Here is a 24,690-nt window from a genome sequence, read left to right on the forward strand (position 1 = left end):
GAAATCGGATGCTTAACTGACTGAGCCACCCAGGCGCCCCTGTTATTTTTAAAAAGCAATGCACGGGCACCTCGGTTGCTCAGTTGGTTAAGCTCTTGATTTCAGCTTGGGTTATGATCTCACAGTTCGTGAGATCAAGCCCCACTCACAGGCTCTGCACTGACAGCGCAGATCCTGCTTGGGATTCTCTCTCTCCCTCTCCCTGCCCTTGCCCTGCTCACACACTCTCTCTCCCTCAAAATAAACATTTAAAAAAAAAATGCTTAATAAAATATGCCTAGTAAAAGAACCAAAGTTTAAAAAAAATGAACAATTTAAAAAAATCAATACATAAGGTATACAAAAAGCACAAAAAAAGAAAACTCAGATACCCATCAAGAAGTCTAGGAAATAAAACCAAATCACTGAAGCCCCAGGCCCACCTCCCTTGTTCACATCCTCTGCCTGAACTATTTACCATCCTCACACATTTCTTTATCATTTCACCACTTACAAAGCTCCCTAAATGACAGCTAGGTTTTTGCATATTTTTAGCCTTAGAATAAATCACTTCCGTATCCTGCATTTTTTCCATTTAAAATTACAGTAATAATAATACTTAACTCTATTATCTACGAGTTAGATGTTTACTATTAATAAATATCAGTTATGTAAAATATTTTCAACTTTTACAAGTTTTTATGACTGTAAAATATTCCATCATATGAATATATCAGTTACTTAATTCCCCCGTCTTCTGTTGGACATTTTCCCCCTATTTTTTTTTTTAAATGTCTACTTATTTTGAGAGAAAGATAGAGAGCAAGTGGGGGAGAGGTAGAGAGACAGAGGGAGACAGAGAATCCCAAGCAGGTTCCGCATTGTCAGTCTGGAGCCCGATGCAGGGCTTGAACTCACGAAGTGTGAGATCATGACCTGAGCCAAAACCAAAAGTCAGACGCTTAACTGACCGAGCCACCCAGGTGCCCCAATTTTTTAAAAATTAAAACTAACACCTTCAGGAACATCTTGGATACAGATCTTCTCCTGCATTTTTGGTGACTTCCTTGATAGAGACTCCTACAAGTGAAGTCTTGGTCCCGAGGCTGTGTGACTGGGTTTAAGGGTCTTGACCTGCACAGCTACATTCCTGGAGAATGTGCTCCGCTGTGCTCCATGCACCTGTCCATCACGGCTGCCTCCTTGGCCACTTCACCTAAATTGTCTCTAATCCCACAACAATCTTGCCAGGCAAGCATTACCTTCCTCCCTTCCAAGCCAGAGAGTTGTGCAACCTGCTGAAGTCACTAAGTTTCTGGAAGCATTCTGAGAGTCATACCCAGGTCTTTCTTCCTTTGCCCAGTAAAGTACAACCCAGCCACAGGGCTGTTGGGAGACCGAAGCTTCCACTTTGGTCCCTGGAGGTCTGGCCCTGAGTAGACCCAGGCCTCTGTGGTGACTGCTGGTCCTTGGGACTCTCAGGACCCTGGGCAGTTATTCCTAAGGGTGGAAGTCAGCTCAGGGCCAGCAGTGACTTCAGGCCCACACTCCCAGCAGCAAATCCCAACCTTGAGGAGGCCCCAGACTGATGGTGTCTAATGGACCAGAAGCATATTCCACAAGGACTGCCTGCAGGAACAGTCAGCAAGCAGTGTTTCCACAAATGCTATAACAGAGCATGTATGTTAGGTAGCAAGTAACGAGCATGGCACATAGCGGACACTCAAATGTTAGCTACCAGTTACTAATGAAGCATTTGGTCTGGCATACTGTGGGTGCTCAGTAAAACTGAGCTCCCCTCTCAAGTGGAAGAGGATGCAGAACAGTCTGAGGATGAAGGCAGGGAACACTGTGAAATGCCAACCGTGCCAGGCATGGAGTAGGTCCAACTCTCATCTTCTAATTCTCCCCTTAGGGCCTGAATCAGGGACTACATATGGCAGCCTCAGAGCTATTTATTGAACATATTGATGAACACATCAGACCTGCTTCTCATACCACTCTGAAATTTCTTGGAGTAGAGGGGACACCACAGCTGGACCCTGCAGCTAGGTCCAGTCCCAGCCACTGGAGACAAGAGGTGGTCAAGACAGTGAAGACCACCATGCTTACTCGCTGTGTGACTGTACAGATACTACTTGACCTCTCTGAGCCTCAGCCTCATCTACAAAACACAGAAAAAGGACATACCTTACAGGATGCTGTGTGGATTATACATTAAAGTCAGAGCCTGGCATTTGGTACATATTCCATAAAGAGCATCATTATTCTTAGCAAGGATGGGAAAGCCCAAGTGGGAAGCTGAATGGGGGGTGCCTCGCACTGAACGCTGCTCCTGGTTGCCAGGCCTCTCACCCATCACCTCCTGAAACCCGCTCTACACAGCAGGCCTGGCTGACACAGCTAGGAGCTAGGATGTCACATCAAGAGGTTCAGCCCCCGCCAAGTAACTCCCTCCCAAGAGGTACGATCCACAGCCAGTGTGGCCTGAGTTACCAGAAACCCCTTGGCACTCCAGCCCCAGCCCCATACATGGTGCCTCAAGCACTGTGCTCTCCTGTGCTGGGTTATGGACCTCAAACGCCCACCCCTTTTCATCCTAGAGGTCTCAGTGCAGTGCCACCTCCACCGGGGAGCCCTCCCACCCCACCTGCACCATATATAGCATGAGTCAGGAGCTCCCTGAAGGCAGGGACTGCACAGCAACTATCTGTGTCCCCAAGCTCTGGCTCCCAGCCAGGCACTCAGCATCAACTCAGGAAATGTTGGCAGGATGATGGAGTGAACAGAAAGAAGGATGCCTGCCCACGAGAGAAGCACTCCCAGCTGGCAGGTGCTCTAGGCCCACTGTGAAGTGCTGTGACCAACATTACCGACTCGATCAAGTCCAGGGCTTCCGAGAAGCTGGACCCCACAGCAGGGATGAGGAGGTTTGCGGCCTCCACCACCCACTTGTAGGGCAGGCTGGTTTCTGGCAAGGAGCCCTCCTGGTCTTCACGCTTGGGGAAGTCCTCCAAGGGCTCTGGTGTTCGCACTCCATCCAGGTCCGCAGGCACAGCTCCCTGCTCCTTAGAAGTGGTGGCTGCCGTGGCCTCCTCCTCACTGCTTTCCTCTTCCTTCATGGCAGGAAGCGCTGGGGGCCAGTTGGTCACAAGACTTCCCTGTTGGACACAAGGGCACACTGTTCGTGGACTTCTGGTTATGAGATATACACCATGTAGCATTCCACCTAAAATCACACAACTCGGGGCACCTGGCTGGCTCAGTCGGTAGAGTGTGGGACTCTTGATCTTGGGGTCGAGTTTGAGCCCCTCATTGGGTGTAGAGGTTACTTATGAAAAAAAGTTTTTAACAACATTTTTAAAAAAACATACAATCTGAATCTAACAAGGAAACTCACAGGAATCTAAATTGAGACATAGCCTACAAAATTACATCATACACTTCAAAGGTATCAACATCACGAAAGGTTAAGAAAGGCTGATGAACTATTCCAGATAAAAGTAGACAAAACAGGGGCGCCTGGGTGGCTCAGTCGGTTAAGCGTCTGACTTCAGCCAGGTCACGATCTCGCAGTCCGTGAGTTCGAGCCCCGCGTCAGGCTCTGGGCTGATGGCTCAGAGCCTGGAGCCTGCTTCGGATTCTGTGTCTCCCTCTCTCTCTGCCCCTCCCCCGTTCATGCTCTGTCTCTCTGTCTCAAAAATAAATAAATGTTAAAAAAAAAAAAATTAAAAAAAAAAAAGTAGACAAAACATTTACGACAACTAATTAAAGTCTCATCCTGGACTGGATTATGGACAGGAAAATGGAATATAGACTGTAGATCAGTTAATATCCTGACTCAGTGTTAAAATCCCCCAACTAAATAGAAGCCTACTGTGAGTATGTAAGCAAATGCCCTTATTCTAAGATTCAGTATATTAAGGGATAAAGGGGCAAATGCATGTAAGATTCAGTATATTAGGGGATAGAGAGGCAAATGCATGTAATGGGTTCTCAAATGGCTCAGACAACAAAGCAGTATGTGTATACAGAAAGATAAAGCAAGTCTGGCAAATGCTAAAAACTAATTGAATCTAGGGGCGCCTGGCTGGATCAATCAGTGGAGCATGTGACTCTTGACCTCGCAGTTGTAAGTTTGAGCCCCACGTTGGGTCTAGAGATTACTTTAAAAAAAAAAATTCTTAAAAAAATAAAACTACAACTAATGAATCTAGTAAAGAGTATTATGGGAGTTCCTTGTACTATTCTTGTAACTTTTCTGTATGCTTAATATTACTTTGAAATAAGTGTTTGGAAAATGGGTGTATACTAATTTTGTGACCAAAAAAAGAAAAGAAATAGAGGAAAATCATTTGTGGCAATAGCTTTCCTGGAAGAACCTTGGAACTAAGGCTGACACGTTAACCTAACAGATCACAGTGTAGCCTTGAAAACAGCACATGTGATTAACAAGGCCTTCTAGAGGGCAAGGAGTGGGATCCTGTGTCAATGGGAGGGGCACAATGGCGTCAGGGAGAGGACATGGGCTCTGGATTCAACCAGAGCTTGGACATTTTTTGCTAGCTGACCGTGGGCAAGCTGTGTGACCTGTCTGCGATTCAGTTTTCTTGCCTGTAAAATGAAGACACTAGGGTTTACCATGCAGGGACATTACAAAGATCAGCAATGATGTGAAAAGCACCCAACCTAAACAGTGGCTATTATCACTATTGGTGTCAAGTGAACAGGATGGAAATGGTTTGGGATACAAGCAAAGGAAGAAAAGGAGATAATTTGATTGGGGCGTCTGGGTGGCTCAGTTGGTTAAGCATCTGACTCCTGATTCTGCTCAGGTCATGATCTCACATTTTGGAACATTGAGCCCCACGTTGGGCTCCACGCTGACAGCACAGAACCTGCTTGAAATTCTCTCCCCCTCCTTCTCTGCCCCTCCCCACTCACAAGCGCGGTGTGCTCTTTCTCAAAATAAACTTAAAAAAAAAAAAGCAGATTTGATTAAAAACTTATACCTGCTACAATTGTAGAAAGAGGAGGAAGGCCATAAACACCATTTAAAGGTTCGAATGTGGGCATCCCACTTCAGAAAATAGCCACATTGAAAATGGCTTGGCAATTACACATAGAATGCAGAAAACACTTAACATATGACCCAGCAATCCCAATCCTAGATATTTACCCAAGAGAAATAAAAATTTATGTTCACACAAAATCCTGTATACAGATGTTCATAACAGCTTTATTTATAAACACTAGCCAGAAACAATGTCCCTCAGCTGGTAAATAAAGAGTAGATGGTACCTGCATATGACAGATTATCACTCAGCAATAAAAAGGAACAAATCACTGACAGATGCAGTCACAGAAGAGTACAGACTGTACAATTCCATTTATATGACATCCTTACTAAGATAAAACTATATCGAGACAGAAAACAGGTAAGTAGTTGCCAAGGGCTGGGGACTTGGGAATTTTAGGGGGTGATGAAATGCCCTCCACCTTCACTGTAGTGTTGGTTACATTTGTCAAAACTCACAGAACTGTCACTAAAAGGGTGAATTTTACTGTCTATAAACTACCCTTTTATAAAGTGAAGGGATGAGGAAGCTCCAAGTTTCCCAAACCGGAAAAACGGAGCTACTACATGATGAAAGGGTAATATTTTTTTTTTTTTTAACGTTTATTTACTATTGAGAGACAAAGAAAGACAGAGCATGAGCATGAGGGGCAGAGAGAGGGGGAGACACAGAACCCGAAGCAGGCTCCAGGCTCTGAGCTGTAAGCACAGAGCCCGATGCGGGGCTTGAACACACAAACTATGAGATTATGAACTGAGCCGAAGTCGGATGCTTAACCGACTGAGCCACCCAGGCGCCCCGTAATATTCTTGATATAGAAATAAAAGTTTGTGAATGATTAAAAAGACAAAAAAAGAAGGGAAAAGCAAATCATTAAAGAAAAACGGTCAACTTCACCAGTAGTAAAATCAAAACCAAATACTCCACTGTTGCTCATAAAACTGGCAAAGATAGTCTTATAGAATCACAGCCACTGGTGACACAGTGTGGGAAAACAGGCAATGCCATGTGCTGCTGACAGGAAAAATGGTGCCACCACTTGAATGGCAATTTGGTGATGCCTATGAAAATCTCAAATGTCCGTACCACTTGACCCAGTCATGCCACATCTGTAAAATTAACCCATATAAATAGGTAAATGTACAAAGAACTTGAACAGTGATGTTCGTTGCAGCATATTAACAAATGGTGACACATGTTCATCAATAGGTTATAAGAGGTGACAGAGTCAAGAATGGTATAGAGATCTGTATATACACAATGATGTGGAAAGATTTAAGAAGAAACCTGTAAGGCAGTAAGATAGAACATAATCTCATTTTAACCTTATTGCCCTTAGTAAAAAATGTTGGCAAACACATTAAACAATATATTGGTTCCTTGTGGCAGCTGAGATTAGCAGGCTCACCTTCCATAATACTGAATTCTATAAAGTTTGTAACTCTTTACAATGATCATGCATTGCTTTCAAAGGACAAGAACGAGAATTATCACTGCAAGCACTGACTAGTGAGTGGGGAGAACAGGACATAGTCCCATACACACATTAATAGGCAAACCTTTTCTGGCAGATAATCTAGCAAAATATATTAGAAGTTTTTCAAGAATGTGTCTCAACCCATCTCTAGGAATTTCTAAAATAATTGAGCACATGAGCAGTGATTTTAGCTACAAGGATGGTCATTAAAATTTTGTTTCTAATTTTAAAAATTAGATATAACCATAATTAAATAAATAGCACAACAGAACCATGAAAATGATGGAGATGACCTCCGGTACTCAGGGTCATGATCTGGGCTCATTCTGGCCCAGCATGACCAGTGCTCCAGAAACAAGACACAAAGTGCCAGGGGCAAAAACCTAGCCAATAAACAGACTTTCAACCAAGTAGGATTTTCAGAGACTGAGGAAGGTCTGTCCACTTTCCCTACCCTGAAAGGCAGCCTGGTGTGTGCTGATGCCTGTTTTCTCTTTGTGGGAACATATGCCTCTCCAATAAGAAGTAAAAGGCTTGAAAACATATTACTTAGTTTGTGAATATTACTTAGATACACCAGAAAGTGTGAGTAACCTCCTCTGGTTAGGGGTGTGTGAGGAGTCGAGACTGGAAGTTGATTTACTTTTCATTCTGTATCTTTCCCTACTGTTACTCCATATGAGCATTTGTACCAGGAAATTAAGCGATATTCTCTCTCTCAAGTTGAAAAATCAAGAGACAGAAGCAAAAACATTATGTAATGCTCCAGTAGGGCATTGTAGAACTGGAGCGGTACACAGTTCTACCTAACGGGAAGGAAAAGGGAAGGGGGAGCGGGAAAGAAGAAAGAAGGAAGAAGGAAGAAGGAAGAAGGAAGAAGGAAGAAGGAAGAAGGAAGAAGGAAGGGAAGGGAAGGAAAGGAAGATTATTCATGGGGCACCTGGGTGGCTCAGTGGGTTAAGTGTACGACTCTTGATTTCGATTCAGGTCACAATCTCACAGTTGTGAGATCAAGCCCATGTTAGGACCTGAGTCAGGCCTTACACTGAGCATGGCACCTGCTTAAAATTCTCTCTCCCTCTCCCTCTGGCCCTCCACCACTCATGCTCTCCTCTCTAAAAAAAAGGATTATTCACTCGTTCACCATCACAGAAGAAACTAGAACAGAGTACAGAGCGTTACCTACCATGTACTCAGCATTGTCGAATCTCCATTCTTTGACACATTTGTTTCAAAATTTTTTAAGTTTATTTTTTTTGTGTATGTAATCTCTAAATGTGTATAATCTCTATATACAACGTGGGGCTTGAACTCACAGCCTTGAGATCAAGAGTCACATGCTCTTCAGAGTGAGTCAGTCAGGTGCCCCAAATCTTTATTTTTCAAGAATAAATCATTAGAGGGGCACTTGGGTAGCTCAGCTGGTTAAGTGTCCAACTTCGGCTCAGGTCATGATCTCATGGTTTTTGAGTTCAAGCCCCGCCATCAGGCTCTGTGCTGACAGCTCAGAACCTGGAGCCTGCTTCAGACTTTTTGTCTCCCTCCTTCTCTGACCCTCCCCCAACCTCACAGACACGCACTTTCTCTCTCAAAAATATAAACATTTTTTAAAAATAATAAATAAATCATTAGAGGGACACCTGGGTGGCTCAGTCAGTTAAGCATCTGACTCTTGATTTTGGTTCAGGTCATGATCTCATGGTTTGTGAGTTCGAGCCCCAAATGGGGCTCTGCATGGACAGTGCAGGGCCTGCTTGGGATTCTCTGTCTCTCTCTCTCAAAAATAAATAAATACACATTTTTAAAAGGGGAGAAAACAAATAAATAAAAGGGAAAAAAAAGAACAAATCATTAGAGACATAGCTTAAAAACATCAATAAAGTTTGCTCCAGAATGCAGTTTAGGATGTAAACATCTGCACACTGGTTACATTTCTACAACTGCATATGTAATATATTTGTGCACTGACAGCATAGAGCCTGCTTGGGATTTTTTGTCTCCCTTGCTCTCTGTCCCTCCTCCAATCACTCTCCCTCAAAAATAAATAAATAAACTTAAAAAAGTTAGGAAAGATGGGAATGTAAGCTGGTGCAGCCACTCTGGAAAACAGTATGGAGGTTCCTCAAAAAACTAAAAATAGAACTACCTTACGACCCAGCAATTGCACTAGTAGGCATTTATCCACAGGATACAGGTGTGCTGTTTCGAAGGGACACATGCACCCCCATGTTTATAGCAGCACTATCAACAATAGCCAAAGTATGGAAAGAGCCCAAATGTCCATCGATGGATGAGTGGATAAAGATGATGTAGTGTATATATAAAAGTGATGTAGTGTATATATAAAGATGATGTATATATATATATACACACACACATATATATATATATACATACACACACACACACACACACACACACACACACACACACACACAATGGAGTACTACTTGGCAATCAAAATGAATGAAATATTGCCATTCGCAACTGCATGGATAGAACCAGAGGGTATTATGCTAAGTGAAATTAGAGAAAGACAAAAATCATATGACTTCACTCATATGAGGACTTTAAGAGACAAAACAGAGGAACATAAGGGAAGGGAAACAAAAATAATATAAAAACAGGGAGGGGGACAAAACAGAAGAGACTCATAAATATGGAAAACAAACTGAGGGTTGCTGGAGGGGTTGTGGCGGGGGGTGGGGGCTAAATGGGTCAGGGGCACTAAGGAATCTACTCCTGAAATCATTGTTGCACTATATGGTAACTCATTTGGATGTAAATTTTAAAAAATAAAAAATAAAATTAAAAAAAAAAGAAAAAAATATTAGGAAAGAGAAAGTAAAACTTAAAAAAAAGAACTGCACGGGGTTGCCTGGTTGGCTCAGTCGGTTAAGCGTCTGACTTGGGCTCAGGTCATATCTCATGGTTTGTGGGTTCGAGCCCCACATCAGTCTCTACACGGGTGGTGTGAGGTCTGCTTGGGAGTCTCTCTCTCTGCTCCTTCCTCACTTTCATGCTCTAATAAATAAATAAACTTAAAAATAAAAAATAAAATAAAAAAAGAACTGTACACTAAACACAGATTTTACTGTATGAGAATTATACCTCAATAAATCTGATTTTTTAAATTGCAAACATGCTTTTAGTATGAAAAATCTGGAAAGGGCACAGGTAGGAAGGCAGCTGCTGGGGAGGACAGAAGGAGGTTTAGGATCTCTTCAACCCAATCCTCCATTTCATATGTCAGCTTGTTCTGTCGTAATTCACCTGCGTACAAATAGGTGTCAGGTATGCACAGAATTATGAGACAAGGGAAGGTCTTGATGAGAGGCGTAGCCCACATGAGATCCCGTGGTAGGAGCTAATGGACAGCTGTGGCTAAGTAAGATGGAAAGGAAAGAAGAGGCATTAAATGAGATGGTCTTGGAGGAATATGCCACCTGACAAACCCAGAGCCAAGCCCTGCGGCTGAGTGGCCTCAGGCCGCTGTCTCACCTGGTCTTCCACGGGGCGGGCACTCTGGCAGCCGTCTTTGTCCTCAAGCTCCAGCAGCAAGTACACAGGGGGCTTGCAGTCTTTGGACTCACTCAGGAAGCCACCTGTGTCCACCTTCCTTTTGATGGTGGAGTTCCAGTGATTCTTCACAGCATTGTCTGTCCTGCAGGGGCCAACAGGGGGCCTTTGAACTCTGCAGGCCATGTGCCACCAGGCATGTCACTAACCTGAGTTCCCACTTCGGTAAACAAGCGTTCAGCCTGATGACTCTGAGGTCTCTTAGCTCTAAGATAAAATTACACGTGTTTCTAGCCCTCAACAATTTACAGATTTCCACTAACCTCAACAAAATAAGCAAAGGTTTTATTGGGCCTATGGGAAAATCACACCACTGAAATATTTCTGAAGCTCTCATTCCCTTCTCTGTGCACCTTGCACCTGTAGAAACTAGAAACAAACCCCTGGTTGCTGACCTCCGCTTTGAGGCTCACAGTGACCTTGAATACAAGCCCTGGTTCACCTCCCAGACTACAAAATGGCCACAGAGGGCAGAGCTAAATGACACAGAGGGTCTAACACGGGTCATCTGAATTTCAGCTACTTTCTCTGGAGAATCAGGAGACTACTTCACACTCCACCACTTACTGAAGACTACACGAGGACACACATACATAATAGTAGAAAGCACAGAGCAGCACAATGCTACAGAAGCACAGAGTAATACAGGAGTATACGGAGCCACCCAGGTGGCTCAGTTGGTTAAGTGTCCAACTTTGGCTCAGGTCATGATCTCACAGTTTGTAGGTTCTAGCCCTACATCGGGCTCTGTGCTGACAGCTCACAGCCTAGAGCCTGCTTCAGAGTCTGTGTCTCCCTCTCTCTCTGCCCCTCCCCCACTTACACTCTGTCCCTCTCTCAGAAATATACAAACATGAAAAAAAAAAAGGGCAGTATGGAAGTATGGGAATTACAGTGACAAAAGGGCAGATTGGTACAGAAAGAATAGCAGAGCAGTAGAAAAGTGCACGTGGCACGGAAATCTAGAACAGTACAGCAGACAAAGTGTAATAAAGCATGTGGTAGTTTAGAAGTATGGAGTAGCACAGGACTATGGTAGCATCCAGCAGAAAAGCAGGAAGCAGCACATGGCAGCAGAGTAGTAGAGCACAGGGCAGTACAGCAGTACATAAGTATAAAATAGTATCGCAGGAGAGAAGCCCACAGCAGTACAGCTGCAGCAGTGCATGGCAGTAGATCAGTACAGAAGCACAGAATACAACAGCACTACAGAAGTGCACACGGCGGTGGCGCCATGCAGAGGTACTGGGTGATACAGCACCACGGAAGCCCCCTGCAGTGCAGCCGCAGTACAGAAGCACGGACTAGAGCAGCACCACGGAAGCCCCCAGCAGTGCAGTGCTAAGCAGCACGAAGCAGCTCAGCAGTACAGCACATCATAACCAGAATTACAGAAATGCAGGCACATAGTAGGCGCTTCCTTCCTCAGAGGTCCAAGCAGAGTGCTCTTCTAACTGTGAACAGTTAGCTCTTCCCCTGAATTGTGCACAGACACAAACAGCCGGACTGAACAACCAGTCAAAGAGGGGGGCCTGGGGGGCCTGGGTGGCTCAGTCAGTTGAGCGTCCGACTTTGGCTCAGGTCATGATCTCACGGTCCATGAGTTCGAGCCCCGCATTGGACTCTGTGCTGACAGCTCGGAGCCTGGAACCTGCTTCAGATTCCGTGTCTCCCTCTTTCTCTGCCCCTCCCACACTCATGTTCTGTCTCTCTCTGTCAAAAATAAATAAACATCAAAAAAAACCAACACTTTTTTTTTAAAAAAAGAGGAGGGTCTGTGTCTCCAAACACTCCCACTGAGGCTGTCAGGACAGAGCACTGACCACACAGGGGTGTGGGCGCTAAGGGGAGGTCGCTGGGGAAACGAACACAGTCTGGAAAGAGAGAAACCTTCTCTGAGAAAATAACATCCCCCACCAGGGACTGAAGGAGAAGACTGTGTTGGCTATACAAGGGGCACACGCTGAGTGTGTTCCAGGACGACATAGGACCACAAGGAGCTCCTCAGAAGGAGCTTGCCATGGCTGCAGGGCTGAGAGGAGGGCAGAGCGGCTACAGCCCAACAGGTAAGGCAGGGTGACAGTGCATCAAGGCCAGGCTGGTGGCATGAGCCAGGACAAGCAGGCCACACTGGGAAAGAGACCGGGTCTTCAACCCAAGTGTTAGAAGCATCAGAAGAGTAACACACTGGGTTTGAATTTTGAAACTAGACCATTCCAGACTTCAGGGGAAATACACCATCTGGCATTTTATCTTCTCTCCTTCCCAGGACCACAATGCCATAACAGACAAAGGATTAAGAACTGAATATGGGGGAAATGCACAAGGACACAGAGACCAGGATAGAACACAGCTGCAAATAAGAGATTTTTCTGTTTCCAGAAGATGGAAAGCAGTTAGGGGATCAATAAGCAACTTAGGAGACTGGGAGTTGACCCTGGAGGAAGATTCTGGCAAGAATGAAGCCAAGTCTTCCCAATGCTTCCCCAGAAACCCAAGAGCCTCTTGAAGGGATCAGGTCCAGCAAGGAATAGAAAACTGAGCAGTGATTCTGACGTCTAGGTCCTGGTCCTGACCACACAGGCAGGAAGAGAGAGGTTTATTCTCTAGAAAAAAGACCTCAAAACCCTGGCAGAGGGCAGGGATGGTGCACAGAGCTCCAACAGGGACCAAATGAGAAATGTGTACACAGAATGGGAGGTCCCCAGGCTCCTTCTCCCTGCCCTATTCCAGAACTGTCTACAGCCAGGCCCGGGCACCCCCCGGCAAGAATCTGAAGAATTCATTCATTTCTGGGAAAAGTGAACAACCACAGAATAATCAGACTGGCTCTTGGTACATCCCCCCAAAAGGCCAGAGGACGCCTTCCCTTCCCGGGAACATCCCTGCCTGCTCTGGCCCCCGGCCCCCAGCGGCTCACCTCCCCGGCAGCATCTTGGCGATCTCGGCCCAGCGGTTGCCCAGCACCTTGTGGGCCTCACAGATGATGCGGTCCTCCTCCTCAGTCCAGCAGGACTTCTTCACCTCAGGGTTGAGGTGGTTGTGCCAGCGCTCACGGCACTGCTTCCCCAGCCGGCCCTTTAGGTGCTTGGCGATCAGCGTCCACTGCTTTGTGCCGTACTTCTTGACCAGCTCGATGACCTTGGAAAAGTCCCCTGTGAAGTCAGGGAGACATGGCCCTCCCTCACGCCCACCACAGCACCTTCCCTCCATGTGAGCCTCACCTTACCACGGCCCTGAGAGGGGCCAGTCAGACACCCCAGCCGACCCCCAGGACAGACTCATCATCCCTTGATCCTCTGGTGAAGGCCCACTGTGTGCAAGGCACTGTCCCAATAGTTACCTTTTGGTCCTCCTCTTTGGTCCATGGCCCCTTGACCAGGTCTGGATTCAAGACCCTCAGCCACCGGTACTGGCATTGCTGGTCAGTGCGGTTCTGGGAAGAGAACAGGAACCTGTGAGGGTTCCTAGGACAGCAGCCTTGGACCCTGGCTGAGCACTGGGTTTAAGGGGCCATGCCTACCTCAGACAGGTTCTGTCTTGTTCCCTTCACCCACCATTCACTGCACTCCCCCATGCCACACACAGGGTTTCCCTGTACAAAGTTACCTCCCATCCCCCAACACAAGGAGGCTGCCATCATGAGCCATAAATTCCTATAGAAGCTGGTGGTATATGCCAGGGGTTTTGCTTCTGAGAAAGCATTAGTCCCCTAAAGGTTTTAGACCTCATGGAAGTAGGGAAGGCGAGGACTGGGGTAGAAAGGGTCTGCTGACTTGGTCCGTGAGCTGCCAAGTAACTCAGGAAATAAGCCACTCAGTAGCTCCTGCCACATCCCCTGCCTATGACACCTGCAGTCTTAGGGGTGGGGATATGGGGGACCCGCATCCCCACGAGGTTCTAGCTGTTTGCAGGGGGAGATGCTCGCCAGGAAGCCTGACGAAAGTATCACTTCCCTTCAGTTTCAGTCTCACTGTTGAGACTTTGCACTTCTTGAATGAAGAAATGCAAATGTGCCACTGGTCACATACTGCAGACCACAGAGAGCCTAAAGACCATTGGGCCTGCAAAGGCTGCTGTGTGGAGATGCTTATGACAGGGGCTCTCAAATTCTGGCTTGGGAAGAAAGGCTCTAGAAAGCTTGTTTTATTTTATAGGGGGAGCAGGGGTAGCTTGGTAAGAAATACCCTCTTCTCCTTGACAGAAAGTCTGTCCCAGGCACACTGTCTGGTCACCCAGAACCCTTATCTCTGACGGAGGGGGCCACCGAGGGGCTGCACTCACAGGAAAGTGGCTGGCCAGGAACTTCCAGTCTTGTTGTCCGAACTGCCTTACCAGGGTCCTCAGCTGCTCATCCTGCCAACGCCAGAAAGAGAAGGCTCAGCTTGTACACGTGCAGAAAGCAGCCGTTCATGATGGAGGCAGCCCAAAGGCCAGTCATGTAGGGAGTGCCAACGCTGTGCCAGGTATACAGACACAGCAACAGGCAGCAACAGAGCTGCCTGACCTTGTGGGAATTACAGTCCAGAGGGAGCTAATCAAAGGCTCTCACAAACAAAAGTAAAGCCACCCTGTGGCTGGCTCGGGGCCAATGGACAGGTACAGGGTGACTGCCTTTTGAGGGAGACCAAGGAACAGGCTCAAAGGAAGTCTAATGCAGATAGGATGCAGGAAGCAAGTGAGAGGGGCATGCAAAATGATTCTGGGGGGGCACAACAGGGGCCAGACCCACACGAGATCGATTTGAGCCTCTGTGTCACACAAAGCCACTGATGTATTTGAGCAGTCTGATGTGCTTATTATGAAGTTTACCTCGGCAGCTTCAGGGAAAGGGGTTGTAAGAGGGCAGAATGGAGGAAGGGAGGCCATTAGAGGCCCCCAGGCCAGAGATGACAGCAATGCAGCACTAGAGATGGGGAATCTTGGGCAGAACCACAGGTAGTTAGAAGGCAGACAGTAGATGTTAAAATAGTTTCCTGAAAATACACTACTGACTCTCCCAACATGAAATCTCAGGATCATGATGACGCATGAGAAAAGCCAGATATAAGAGAGTACACACCGCATGATTCTATGCATATGACATTTTGGAAAATGTCAACTAATCTAAAGGTAGTCAGTGGTTGTCTGAGATCAGAGGGGAGCAAGGAATGTTTAGAAGTTAATGGAAATGTCCTATAATGTGATGGTGCAGGCAGTTTCACAGTAATACATCTGTTGAAATTCACTGAATTGTACCTTAAATGGTTGCAGTTCAGTATGGAAAGTATTCCTCAAATTATTTTTTGTATTTTATACACATATGTATAAAGAAAATATGGTGTAGGGGCGCCTGGATGGCTCAGTCAGCTGAGTGTACAACTTCAGCTCAGGTCATGATCTCGCAGTCCGTGAGTTCGAGCCCTGTGTCCAGCCCTGTGCTGACGCTCAGAGCCTGGAGCCTGCTTTAGATTCTATGTCTCCCTTTCTCTCTGCCCCTCCCCGACTCATGCTCTGTCTCTTTCATTCTCAAAAATGAATAAATGTTAAAAAAAAATTTAAAACAAAAAAAGGAAAATATGGTGTATATCCATACAGTGGAATGTTATTCAACCTTAAAACATAAGGAAATTCTGTTAGAAGCTACAACACAGATGAACGAGGAGGACACAGGTGAAATTAGCCAGTCAGAAAAGGACAAATACTATAGGATTCCACTCATGTGAAGTATCTAAAGTAATCAATTCTTGGGGCACCTGGGTGGCTCAGTCGCTTAAGCGTCCAACTTCGGCTCAGGGCAAGATCTCACAGCTTGCAGGTTCGAGCCCCGTGTCAGGCTCTGTGCTGACAGCTCAGAGCCTGAAGCCTGCTTCAGATTCGGTGTCCCCTCTCTCTCTCTCTCTCTCTGCCCCTCCCCTGATCCCTCTCCTCTCTCTCTCTCTCTCTCTCTCTCTCTCTCAAAAATAAATAAACACTAAAAAAAATATATATTTAAAGTAATCAAAATTGGGGTGCCTAGCTGGATCAGTTGGAGGACCATGCAATTCTTGATATCAGGGTAGTAAGTTCAAGCCCCACACTGGGTATAGAGATCACTTAAATAAATAAATATTTTAAGTAAATAAAATAAGTCAAAATCATAGAAACAAAAAGTAGAAAAATGGTTGCCAAGAGTTGGGGAAAGGGTGAAAGGAATTTGTGTTCCATGGGTATAGAAATTCAATTTTGCGGGGTGCCTGGGTGGCTCAGTCGGTTGAGCGTCTGGCTTCAGCTCAGGTCATGATCTCACAGTTTGTGGGTTTGAGCCCCGCATTGGGCTCTGTGCTGACAGCTTAGAGCCTGGAGCCTGCTTCTGATTCTGCGTCTCCCTCTCTCTCTCTGCTCCTCCCCTGCTACTGCTCTCTCTCTCTCCTTCAAAAATAAATAAAAACATTAAAAAAATTTAAAAAAAAAGAAGAAATTCAATTTTGCAAGATAAAGAAGTTCTAAAGATCTGTTGCACAATGGGAATATATTTAACACTACTGACCTGTATACTTAAAAATGGCTATGATGATAAAGTTAACGTTCCATGTTTAACACACACATACTCCTGGACAGAAAAAAAAAGCCACTACAGAAATCCAGACCCTCAAGTGCAATCCAGCACCACCTGGGCAAAGTCCCCAAAAATCCTGTAGCTGAGCCAGCCCCAAACACCCTGCCCTCCTCTGCCACCTGGCCTGGTCAGGCCAACACTCCCCTTCTTCCCATGTCCTCATATCCATCTCTAGCACTGCTGTCCCGACAACTGGCAAGGACACTTTGCTGTTTCACCTCCATCTCCTCCCGGATCCAGGGACCTCCTCCCGCTATCACTTCCATCCTAGTGTCCTAGTGTCTCCACAGCTGGGCACCAGTCTCCAGGCCCCAGATTGCCCCCCCAATCTCTTATCCATCCTACACACAGATTAGTTCCCCTTAAGCCCAGCTATGTTCAGGTCACTCCTCTGCTTTAAAAACCTTCAATGGCTCCACCCTGCTAGCTCAACAATCCTACACACTGAGCCTGACATTCAAGGCCTTTCAGGATTTGGCCTCAGTCAATCTTTTCGTCCTTATCTTTCATCCATTCAATCCATTCCATTCAAGGACTCTTCCCTTTAGCCAAACCAGGGCCCCTCTTCTTGCCTTTCTCCACCTATTGCCCATTTCCTATTCTTACATACCCACTGCTTTGCACTCTTCCCTGACTGGATTTCCAAATCCTTATCCATGAAACTTTCCCTGAGCTCTTCGGGCAACATTAACCTCTCCTAAAGGTATTTCAACAATTACCCCTCCTACGTGCTAGGAGCCTTAGCACGGGAAGGAGAGATACAACGCTGAGCACACACTGATCCTGCCAGCACCAGGGATCACCAAAGCACATCCACAGGCCCATGCAGTCTTCTCTCTCCACCTCAAGCGGAGAGCGGTTCTGGGCTGGGGGCCCCAATTTATTTGTTCTTCTAGGCCTACAAGAGCTGAATATAGTTCCTGACCCACAGTGGGATGAACAGAAAAGGCTGGCTTAGCGCTCCTCTGAAGAAACATGATTTTAAAAGGTTTTACAACTCATACACAAAGCTGGGGAGGAGTGGGGAGCCCTAAATTAAACATACCTAGGAAAAAGGAGGCAGAATAAAAAGATAAGGCCAGCAGGAGTCTAGGATGGAACAGGAGACTAGACCTTAGAAAAGGTCTGGCAGTTTCTATGAAACTAAACCTATATCTACCCCAGGACCATACTTAAGTTATCTCCCCTAAAGAAATGAAAATACAATCCTCAAAAAAGATTTAGGCAAGAATCCTCCCAGGAGCTCTATCCACAATAGCCAAAAACTGGAACCAGCCCAAATGCCCATCAACAAGTGAAACATATTGTGGTAGACCCATACAGTGGAATGCTATTCAGTAACAAAAACGAAAAAATTGCTGAATCAAGCAACTATTTTGTTAAGCAAAAGAAGCCAGATAGAAAAGAATACAGCCTTATGATTTCACTTATAGGACATTCAAGAACAGGCAAAACAACTCAAACTAAGAGACATCACATTAGCCATTGCCTGGAGCCAGGGAAGATGGACCTCAAAGGGGACTTTCTGGGATAATGGAGGTGGTGCTTACTTATGTAAGTAAGTACTTAACTTATACATACTTGTCAGAACTGCTGAACTATTCACCATTAAAAGGTGCATTCGATTATATATAAATTATACTTCTGGGAAGCTGATTAAAAAGAGAATCAATTCAGAGCTGGATGTCTGAAGACAATTTTCAAAAATAATAAAGAGGAGGTTGCAGATTTAGCAGTTAAAGGACAAGAAGCACAATTAACGCCCATGATGCAGTACAGGCCGGCTTCCAAGAGAAAGAACAGCAACTGCTGGCCCTGAGGTCTGAGAGACATTCTCCCGAGAGTCCTCCATGTGGAGGGCTGAGAAGAGGCATTGTGGAGAACCAGAGGACCCCTCCACCTCTTCCGCTGGCTCTTCATCATACCCAACGGGGCATCAGGCAGACACACCCCAGGCTCAGTTCTCTGACCAGCCCCTCAGCTGCCATCAGCCTCCCTCCCTAAAATGTCCCTCAGTGTCACTCACCTCCTCGTGGGTCCATTTGACCTTGCACTTGCTGTCCCTCTGCTCTGGCACGTCTGAATCTGTATCCTGGTAGTGCAGCTCATCCAGCTCCTCGCTGCAGGGAGAGCAAGCTAAGGGTCAAGGCCATGTGTCACACTGCTGTGTGATGGATGGACAGTGATCTCTAGGTAAAGGCTTGGGGGAGGCAGCCTTTTAGGCTCTACTTTTGATATGTCCACCTCCTCTTTTTTTAATTCTTTAATGAATTAGCGTTATGGGCAATTTTTATTTTCTTCTTTGTTTTTCTATTTTCACAAACACCCTAATGATCTAAAAAGCTTCAAGAAAAAAAGATTTCACCAAGAATATTGTAATATTTGAAACCAGACACCCATTTAATATTTTCTTTTGCACAGGGGCACCTGGGTGGCTCAGTCGGTTAAGTGTCCGACTTCAGCTCAAGTCATGATCTCACAGTTTGTGAGCCCCACGTAGGGCGCTGTGCTTACAGCTCAGAGCCTGGAACCTGCTTTGGATTCTGTGTCTCCCTCTCTCTCTGTCCCTCCCCTGCTCGCACTCCGTGTCTCCCTCTCTCAAAAATAAACATTTGGGGTGCCTGGGTGGCTCAGTCGGTTGAGTGTCCGGCTTTGGCTTGGGTCATGATCTCATGGTTCGTGAGTTGGAGCCCCGCATGGGGCTCTGTGCTGACAGCTCAGAGCCTGGAGCCTGCTTCGGATTCTGTGCCTCCCTCTCTCTCTGCCCCTCCCCCGCTCATGCTCTGTCTCTTCTCTCTCAAAACTAAATAAACATTCAAAAAAAATTTAAACATTAAACATTAAAAAAAATTTTTTAATATTTTCTTTTGGACAGAACTTTTTAAAATTTTATGGATTATTTTAAGTATTAAATCCGATGATATATGCAATCACCAAGTACCAGGATTTCAAGAAATATTGGTTATCTGAGAATAACGTTTTAAATACATATCCTCAGTGACTATGTCCATTTTCCAATCCTTGCCTACACACAGGCATGGTTTATGGAAAAGAAAATCAAAGTACAAGCAACCTGGACTTCTGGATGTTCTTATGTTCTAAGAGGTAGTTTTTCAAGTTCCTCTAAAGTCTTCATATTTATCTGGTTTAATGATTACAAAAGTGGAAATCACACTATCCACCTCCAGGAATGTTGGTGCTGGGGGTGAAGGCAGGGTAAGGTTAGTAAGCTCCCAACTCCGGTCAGTGGGACTGCCTCAGGTCATCTGTTAGGCACATTCCTAAGTCAGGTGTCTGTAGGTGGGAAAAGCCATTTCCAAACAAGCAAGACAGCACAAGCCTTGTTCCAAAAGGACAAGGACTTCCTTGCATGTCCATCTTCCTTCCCCTTCTAGGAAGAGCTCAGCATCTTCCTAGAGTCACTCTTGTGCTCCCACACCCTGGAAATCCTCCTGTCTCAGAATGAGACTCCCTTTGGGGGTTGCCACCAAAGACCTTAAGAAATGTTTGCTAAGGGAATGACCAGGTCCTCAAATTAATAACTAAACATGAAGTCTACTCGTTGACAAGAAATGTTAAAGTAAATCTTTTCAAAGTAGAAAAAGAAGGAATGGACAATGTCTAAACCCAGGAATACATCGGTCACAGAAGGAGCTAGAATTGAGCCTTGTCCGGTCTTCCCTGACCCCATTTATGGTGTCTTCCTCCAACACAAAGTAGGAGGCAAAAACTCCACAAGATACTAACAGAATAAAGCTGTCTTTAAAATCAACTGCATCCAGACTTCTAACAGAAACCATCTTTGGTTCTCCAGCACCCAGCTTCTAATAGCAGCTCAGTAAACGTTCCCTCAAGGATGAAACGTGTGGACACTCCCTGGTGCTCCAATACTTTAATGGAGACAAGCAACTCAGCTGGGAGAATTCTGTGAGATAGTATACAAAATTTGCTTCTATCATCAACATGAAGCTAACCGACTACTTCACTAGCATTCCCAGTATCTCCATTTAACAGATGTGGAAATCAAGGCTGATGGGGATTATGCCACTTGCCAAGTCCACGGAGCCAGACTGCACACCTGCATCTTCAAGCCCTCACCCTGCAATGCCAGCTGAAAAAGCAGACACCAAGCCGGTGGTGGCAACCACCTGTAGGTCCAACACACCCTTTCTATGCCCTTCGATGTTCTGGGCTCTGCTCCAGGCCAGGTGAGTCAGAAGCTGAGCAGGAAGTGGGGGCACTGGTGCAGAGGAGAGTTACATCAATCGGCCAAGAATCGAACTGAGGGGCTGTGGGGTGCCAGGACGCAGAAATCACCCCTCACATGGGACAGGAGTCCTCCACTGAGCCCTAAGGGAGCAGTGGCAGAGGACCTGGGGGTTTTCTGGGGCTTCGGTCATTCCCCGGAGTAACAGTTCCAGCACCACCTATCAGGACAGGGTCCCACAGGTGCCTGACCAGAAAACTCCTGGGAACTGGAGCTGCCCTGGGAAATGGTGGCCTGAGAGACAGAACCCGTGCTGGCACCCTCACCACTGCCCAGGGATCAGAGGCTTCCCCGCTGAGAGGAACTCTGGGGAAGGCCAGCAGTGAGTGTTTCTCAAGTCTACACCCTCCTCGGGAGGGGGCAAACACCATGGGAAGAGGGGGTTAAGGTCAAGGGGGCTGCGCCATTCCACGGAGGGAACAGGGCAGGCAGGCCCCCTTTGTCCTCGGACTTCCCAGACTGATGAAAAGCCCAGAAGTCAGGCCCCAGGCACACAGGTGTAGACAGAGACCTGGAACCCACACACGAGGTTCCAGGCCCCGCGCTGCCACTTATTCTCTGGGGGAATAAGTAAAATGGAGACCGCAGTTCCTGCTTGGCCCCAGAGCGGTCGTGATACGCATCGGTCTCTCTTCCCCTCACCTTCTACCCCAGCTGCTCCAAACTCCTCATGTGGAAAAGGAGCACAGATCTCTGAAACTAAACCGAGCTCCAGCTCGACACCCAGGTTGGGACGGGCGGGAGTGGGGGACACACAAGAGTCCCCTCCCCCCGGCCCCCTTCTCAGGCCGGAGAGAGAGTTGGGGGTGCTCTGTACTTCCCCTAATGTTAAGAAACGCCCTCCGCCAGAAACGAATCCAAATAGGCTTGAACCAAAAGTCCTCCAGGCTTGGGCTTCCCCCTCGCTGCGACTTGGAGGGAGAAACACATTCCCACCCCAGGGGTCGCCTCCCTCCCCGATAAAGGCCCTAGCAGCTGACACCGCCGTCCCACCCCCACCCCGCAATTAGGCGGGAGACAAAATGACATCATGCAGGGCTTGGCCCGGGTCCCATGAGCCCCGCCCGCCCCGGCTCCGAGGCCCAGCACGCCCGGGGAGCAGAGCGAGGGGCCCCCAAGAGCCCCCCGGCTTCCCGCGGGCCCCCCTGCCTCGGGCTACCGGGTACGCGGCAATTCCCGGGGAAGCCCCGCCCCGCCCGGAGGGGCCACAGCGAGGGTGGGGGGTGGGGGCAAGAGTCGGGGTGGAAGGGAAGGTGGGGGGAGCCCTCTGCCGCCCGGCTCCGCTCACCCGCGCGTCCGCCGAGACATCCCCCCGGCCCGGGCCGCGCCGCGCTCGCCCGCCCGCCGGCTGAGCCCGGAGCGGGAGCCGGGCCGGGGTCAGGCGCGGCTGTTCGGGCCGCTCCGGGCCCCCGGGCCGTGCTGGGAGCCGTCAGCCTGTACGCAGGTCCCGCCGCCGCTCGCAGGCACTTCGGCCGCCGCCGGCGCGCACAGAAGCACTTTTCTATCTCCCGCCAAGCGCGTCGGCGCCGCCCGGGCCTGGCGCGCGGGCGGGCGGCGTGCGCGGGGCGGAGTCTGAGGGCTGCGCGGGGGTGGAACCGGAGGGGCGGACGCAGGGGCGGGGCCTGCGGACAGGGGAGCGCCGCACCCTCCCAGAGCTCTGAAGCCTCAAGGCCCGGAGCGCGGGTCGGGGAGCGTCCCGCGAGCGTCGGGGTGGGGCCGGGAAGGCCGGGTTTGAGTGCCGCGGGTCTTGGGATTTGCGGTCCCGAACCGGCCGCCATTTGACTGAGGCCGGACCCAGGCCAAATGTGGTGGGTCCCGGGCGGCCCAGAAGTTGCCCATCCAGGAGACTGAGGAAAAGTAGTGAGGCATAAGGATGGGAGAGTCAGGCTAGGGAGACAGCCTGTGCAGAACCCTAAGCGCTACTCCCAGGGCGCTCCTCCGTCCCCTCACCCCTACCTAGGCAGGGTCTGTGCCTTCGAATTGTCTCCCTGCTTCCTCTCCAGCCTCGAATTCGATGGCTCTCGCTCGGTCCAACTCCCGGCAGTCTGAGTGAGCTTCCTAAAATGCAAAATCGATCTTTCCTCTCCGGAACAGAAAACCTCTCTCCCCTCCCTCAGGGTAAAATATTCCCTAATCAGGTTTATAGGATTCTGCCAAATCACCACCCTGCCCCTAGTCAAAGGAAAACTAGCTAGCCTCCTGGCCTTTTGCCTTTGCGTGGGGCCATTGTCTGGCCGGGAACACTTCCCGCGGCTCGCACCGAATTCCAATCTATGCTTTGGGTTCCCTGCCCACCATCTGCTCGTCGACTAGTGCATTTTTCCCTCCGAACTATGCGCACGCTGAGGTCCAAGTGGCCTCTCAATTCACCGCAGTATCCCCAGGGCCCAGAATTGTACAAGTGCTTAAACTACTAAGAGGCTTAGCAAGGATTTTCCATTTTAAGTTGCCATTTATGCCAAGTACCTCCCAAGAGGCACGTCACACCGGGCTCCCTGGGAGGAATGCTGAGAGCAAGGTAAATGAACTATGCGACGGGAGACTGGGGAAATCTGGCTGAACCCCAGCTCTTAGCTCCTGCTATGTCTCAGGTTCCTCTTCCTGAAATCTGAGGAAAAGGCCACCTTACTGGGCACCTGAGGCCAAACTAGCCAGCTGCTGCAAACTTCATTTACCACAGCAGAAGGAACACTGACATCTTAAGTACCAGAAGCTTCCACATCAATTAATTCAGGTCTTCCCCACCCACTTCCTTCATAAAGTAATTCATGCGGACATCCCTCTTCATTGCTAGCGAATGATATTTAAGAGGGCAGGCTCTGAAGCCAGACTTCCTGGGGTTTGATTCCCAGCCCCATCATTTACTAGTTGTGTGATCTTAGGCAAATTACTTAACTCCTTTATGCCTGTTTTCTCATATGTAATAATTAGATTTATCAAAAACTTAGCTTTTACAATGTGCCAGCCACTGTTCTGTATGCTTTATAAATTTTAATTCATTTAATCCTCATAACAATGCTATGAGATAGTATTAGAATGATCCTCTTTTGGCAGATGGGGAAACTGAAACACGGCTGTCCCCCTCATCCCCATACTGTTGGTAAATGGCAAAGCAGGGATTCAAACTTGGGTTATCTAGTCTAGAGTCTATGCTCTTTTTTTTCCCCAATGTTTATTTATTTATTTTGAGAGAGAGAGAGAGAGAGAGAGCAGGAGAGGGGGAGAGAGAGAGGGAGACAGAGAATCCCAAGCAGATGCCTCACTGCCAGTGCAGAGCCCAACCCGGAGCTCAGTCCCACAGAACTGCAAGATTGTGACCTGAGCCAAAACAAAGAGTCAAACACTTAACCCACTGAGCCACCCAGGCGTCCCTAGAGTCTATGCTTTTAATCACCACACCGGTACCTACTTTGTAGGAAGGTTGTAGGACTAAACAAATTAATATGTACAAACCACTGAGAATAATCCTTGGCCCTTAGTAAATATTACTTCACTTTTAGTTTTTGTTATTGTTATTGTGATGGTGATGATGATGATGGTGATGATGATGATGACTCTTCAGCTGCCCTCATGCTTGTTCTTTGAAGTCCAGGAAGCTGCTTTGCACACGTTCTCACACGGATTACTAGTTGTGTTTCAGGAGAAAGAGAACCTGGCAGCTCAGGCAAGGTATTTGTCCAAGGCAAGAGACAGGGAGCAGCTGGAGAGCCCACGAGGAACCTGGAACTGGGGC

General features: G+C 47.5%; 1 protein-coding gene across 3 annotated transcripts in view; it reads right to left on the minus strand.

The window, feature by feature from the left end:
* Positions 1–22,473, minus strand: part of MYBL2 (MYB proto-oncogene like 2) — a 36,113-nt gene extending 13,640 nt beyond the window's left edge. Inside the window, exons 1-7 of one of the 3 annotated variants that reach the window (XM_027070142.2) lie at positions 22,246–22,473; positions 18,717–18,810; positions 14,398–14,469; positions 13,457–13,549; positions 13,034–13,254; positions 10,036–10,198; positions 2,853–3,140 (exon numbers count right to left, since the gene is read on the minus strand). In XM_027070142.2, coding sequence (XP_026925943.1) covers positions 2,853–3,140; positions 10,036–10,198; positions 13,034–13,254; positions 13,457–13,549; positions 14,398–14,469; positions 18,717–18,810; positions 22,246–22,265 — 951 coding nt within the window. In that variant the 5' untranslated portion in view covers positions 22,266–22,473. Of the gene's footprint in view, positions 1–2,852; positions 3,141–10,035; positions 10,199–13,033; positions 13,269–13,456; positions 13,550–14,397; positions 14,470–18,716; positions 18,811–22,245 lie in introns of those variants that run through there. The other 2 variants (XM_027070141.2, XM_027070143.2) reach the window with 2 other exon arrangements.
* Positions 22,474–24,690: the final 2,217 nt, after the last annotated feature.

This window comes from Acinonyx jubatus, chromosome A3 (genome assembly GCF_027475565.1).
Source record: "Acinonyx jubatus isolate Ajub_Pintada_27869175 chromosome A3, VMU_Ajub_asm_v1.0, whole genome shotgun sequence".
Taxonomy (NCBI): domain Eukaryota; kingdom Metazoa; phylum Chordata; class Mammalia; order Carnivora; family Felidae; genus Acinonyx; species Acinonyx jubatus.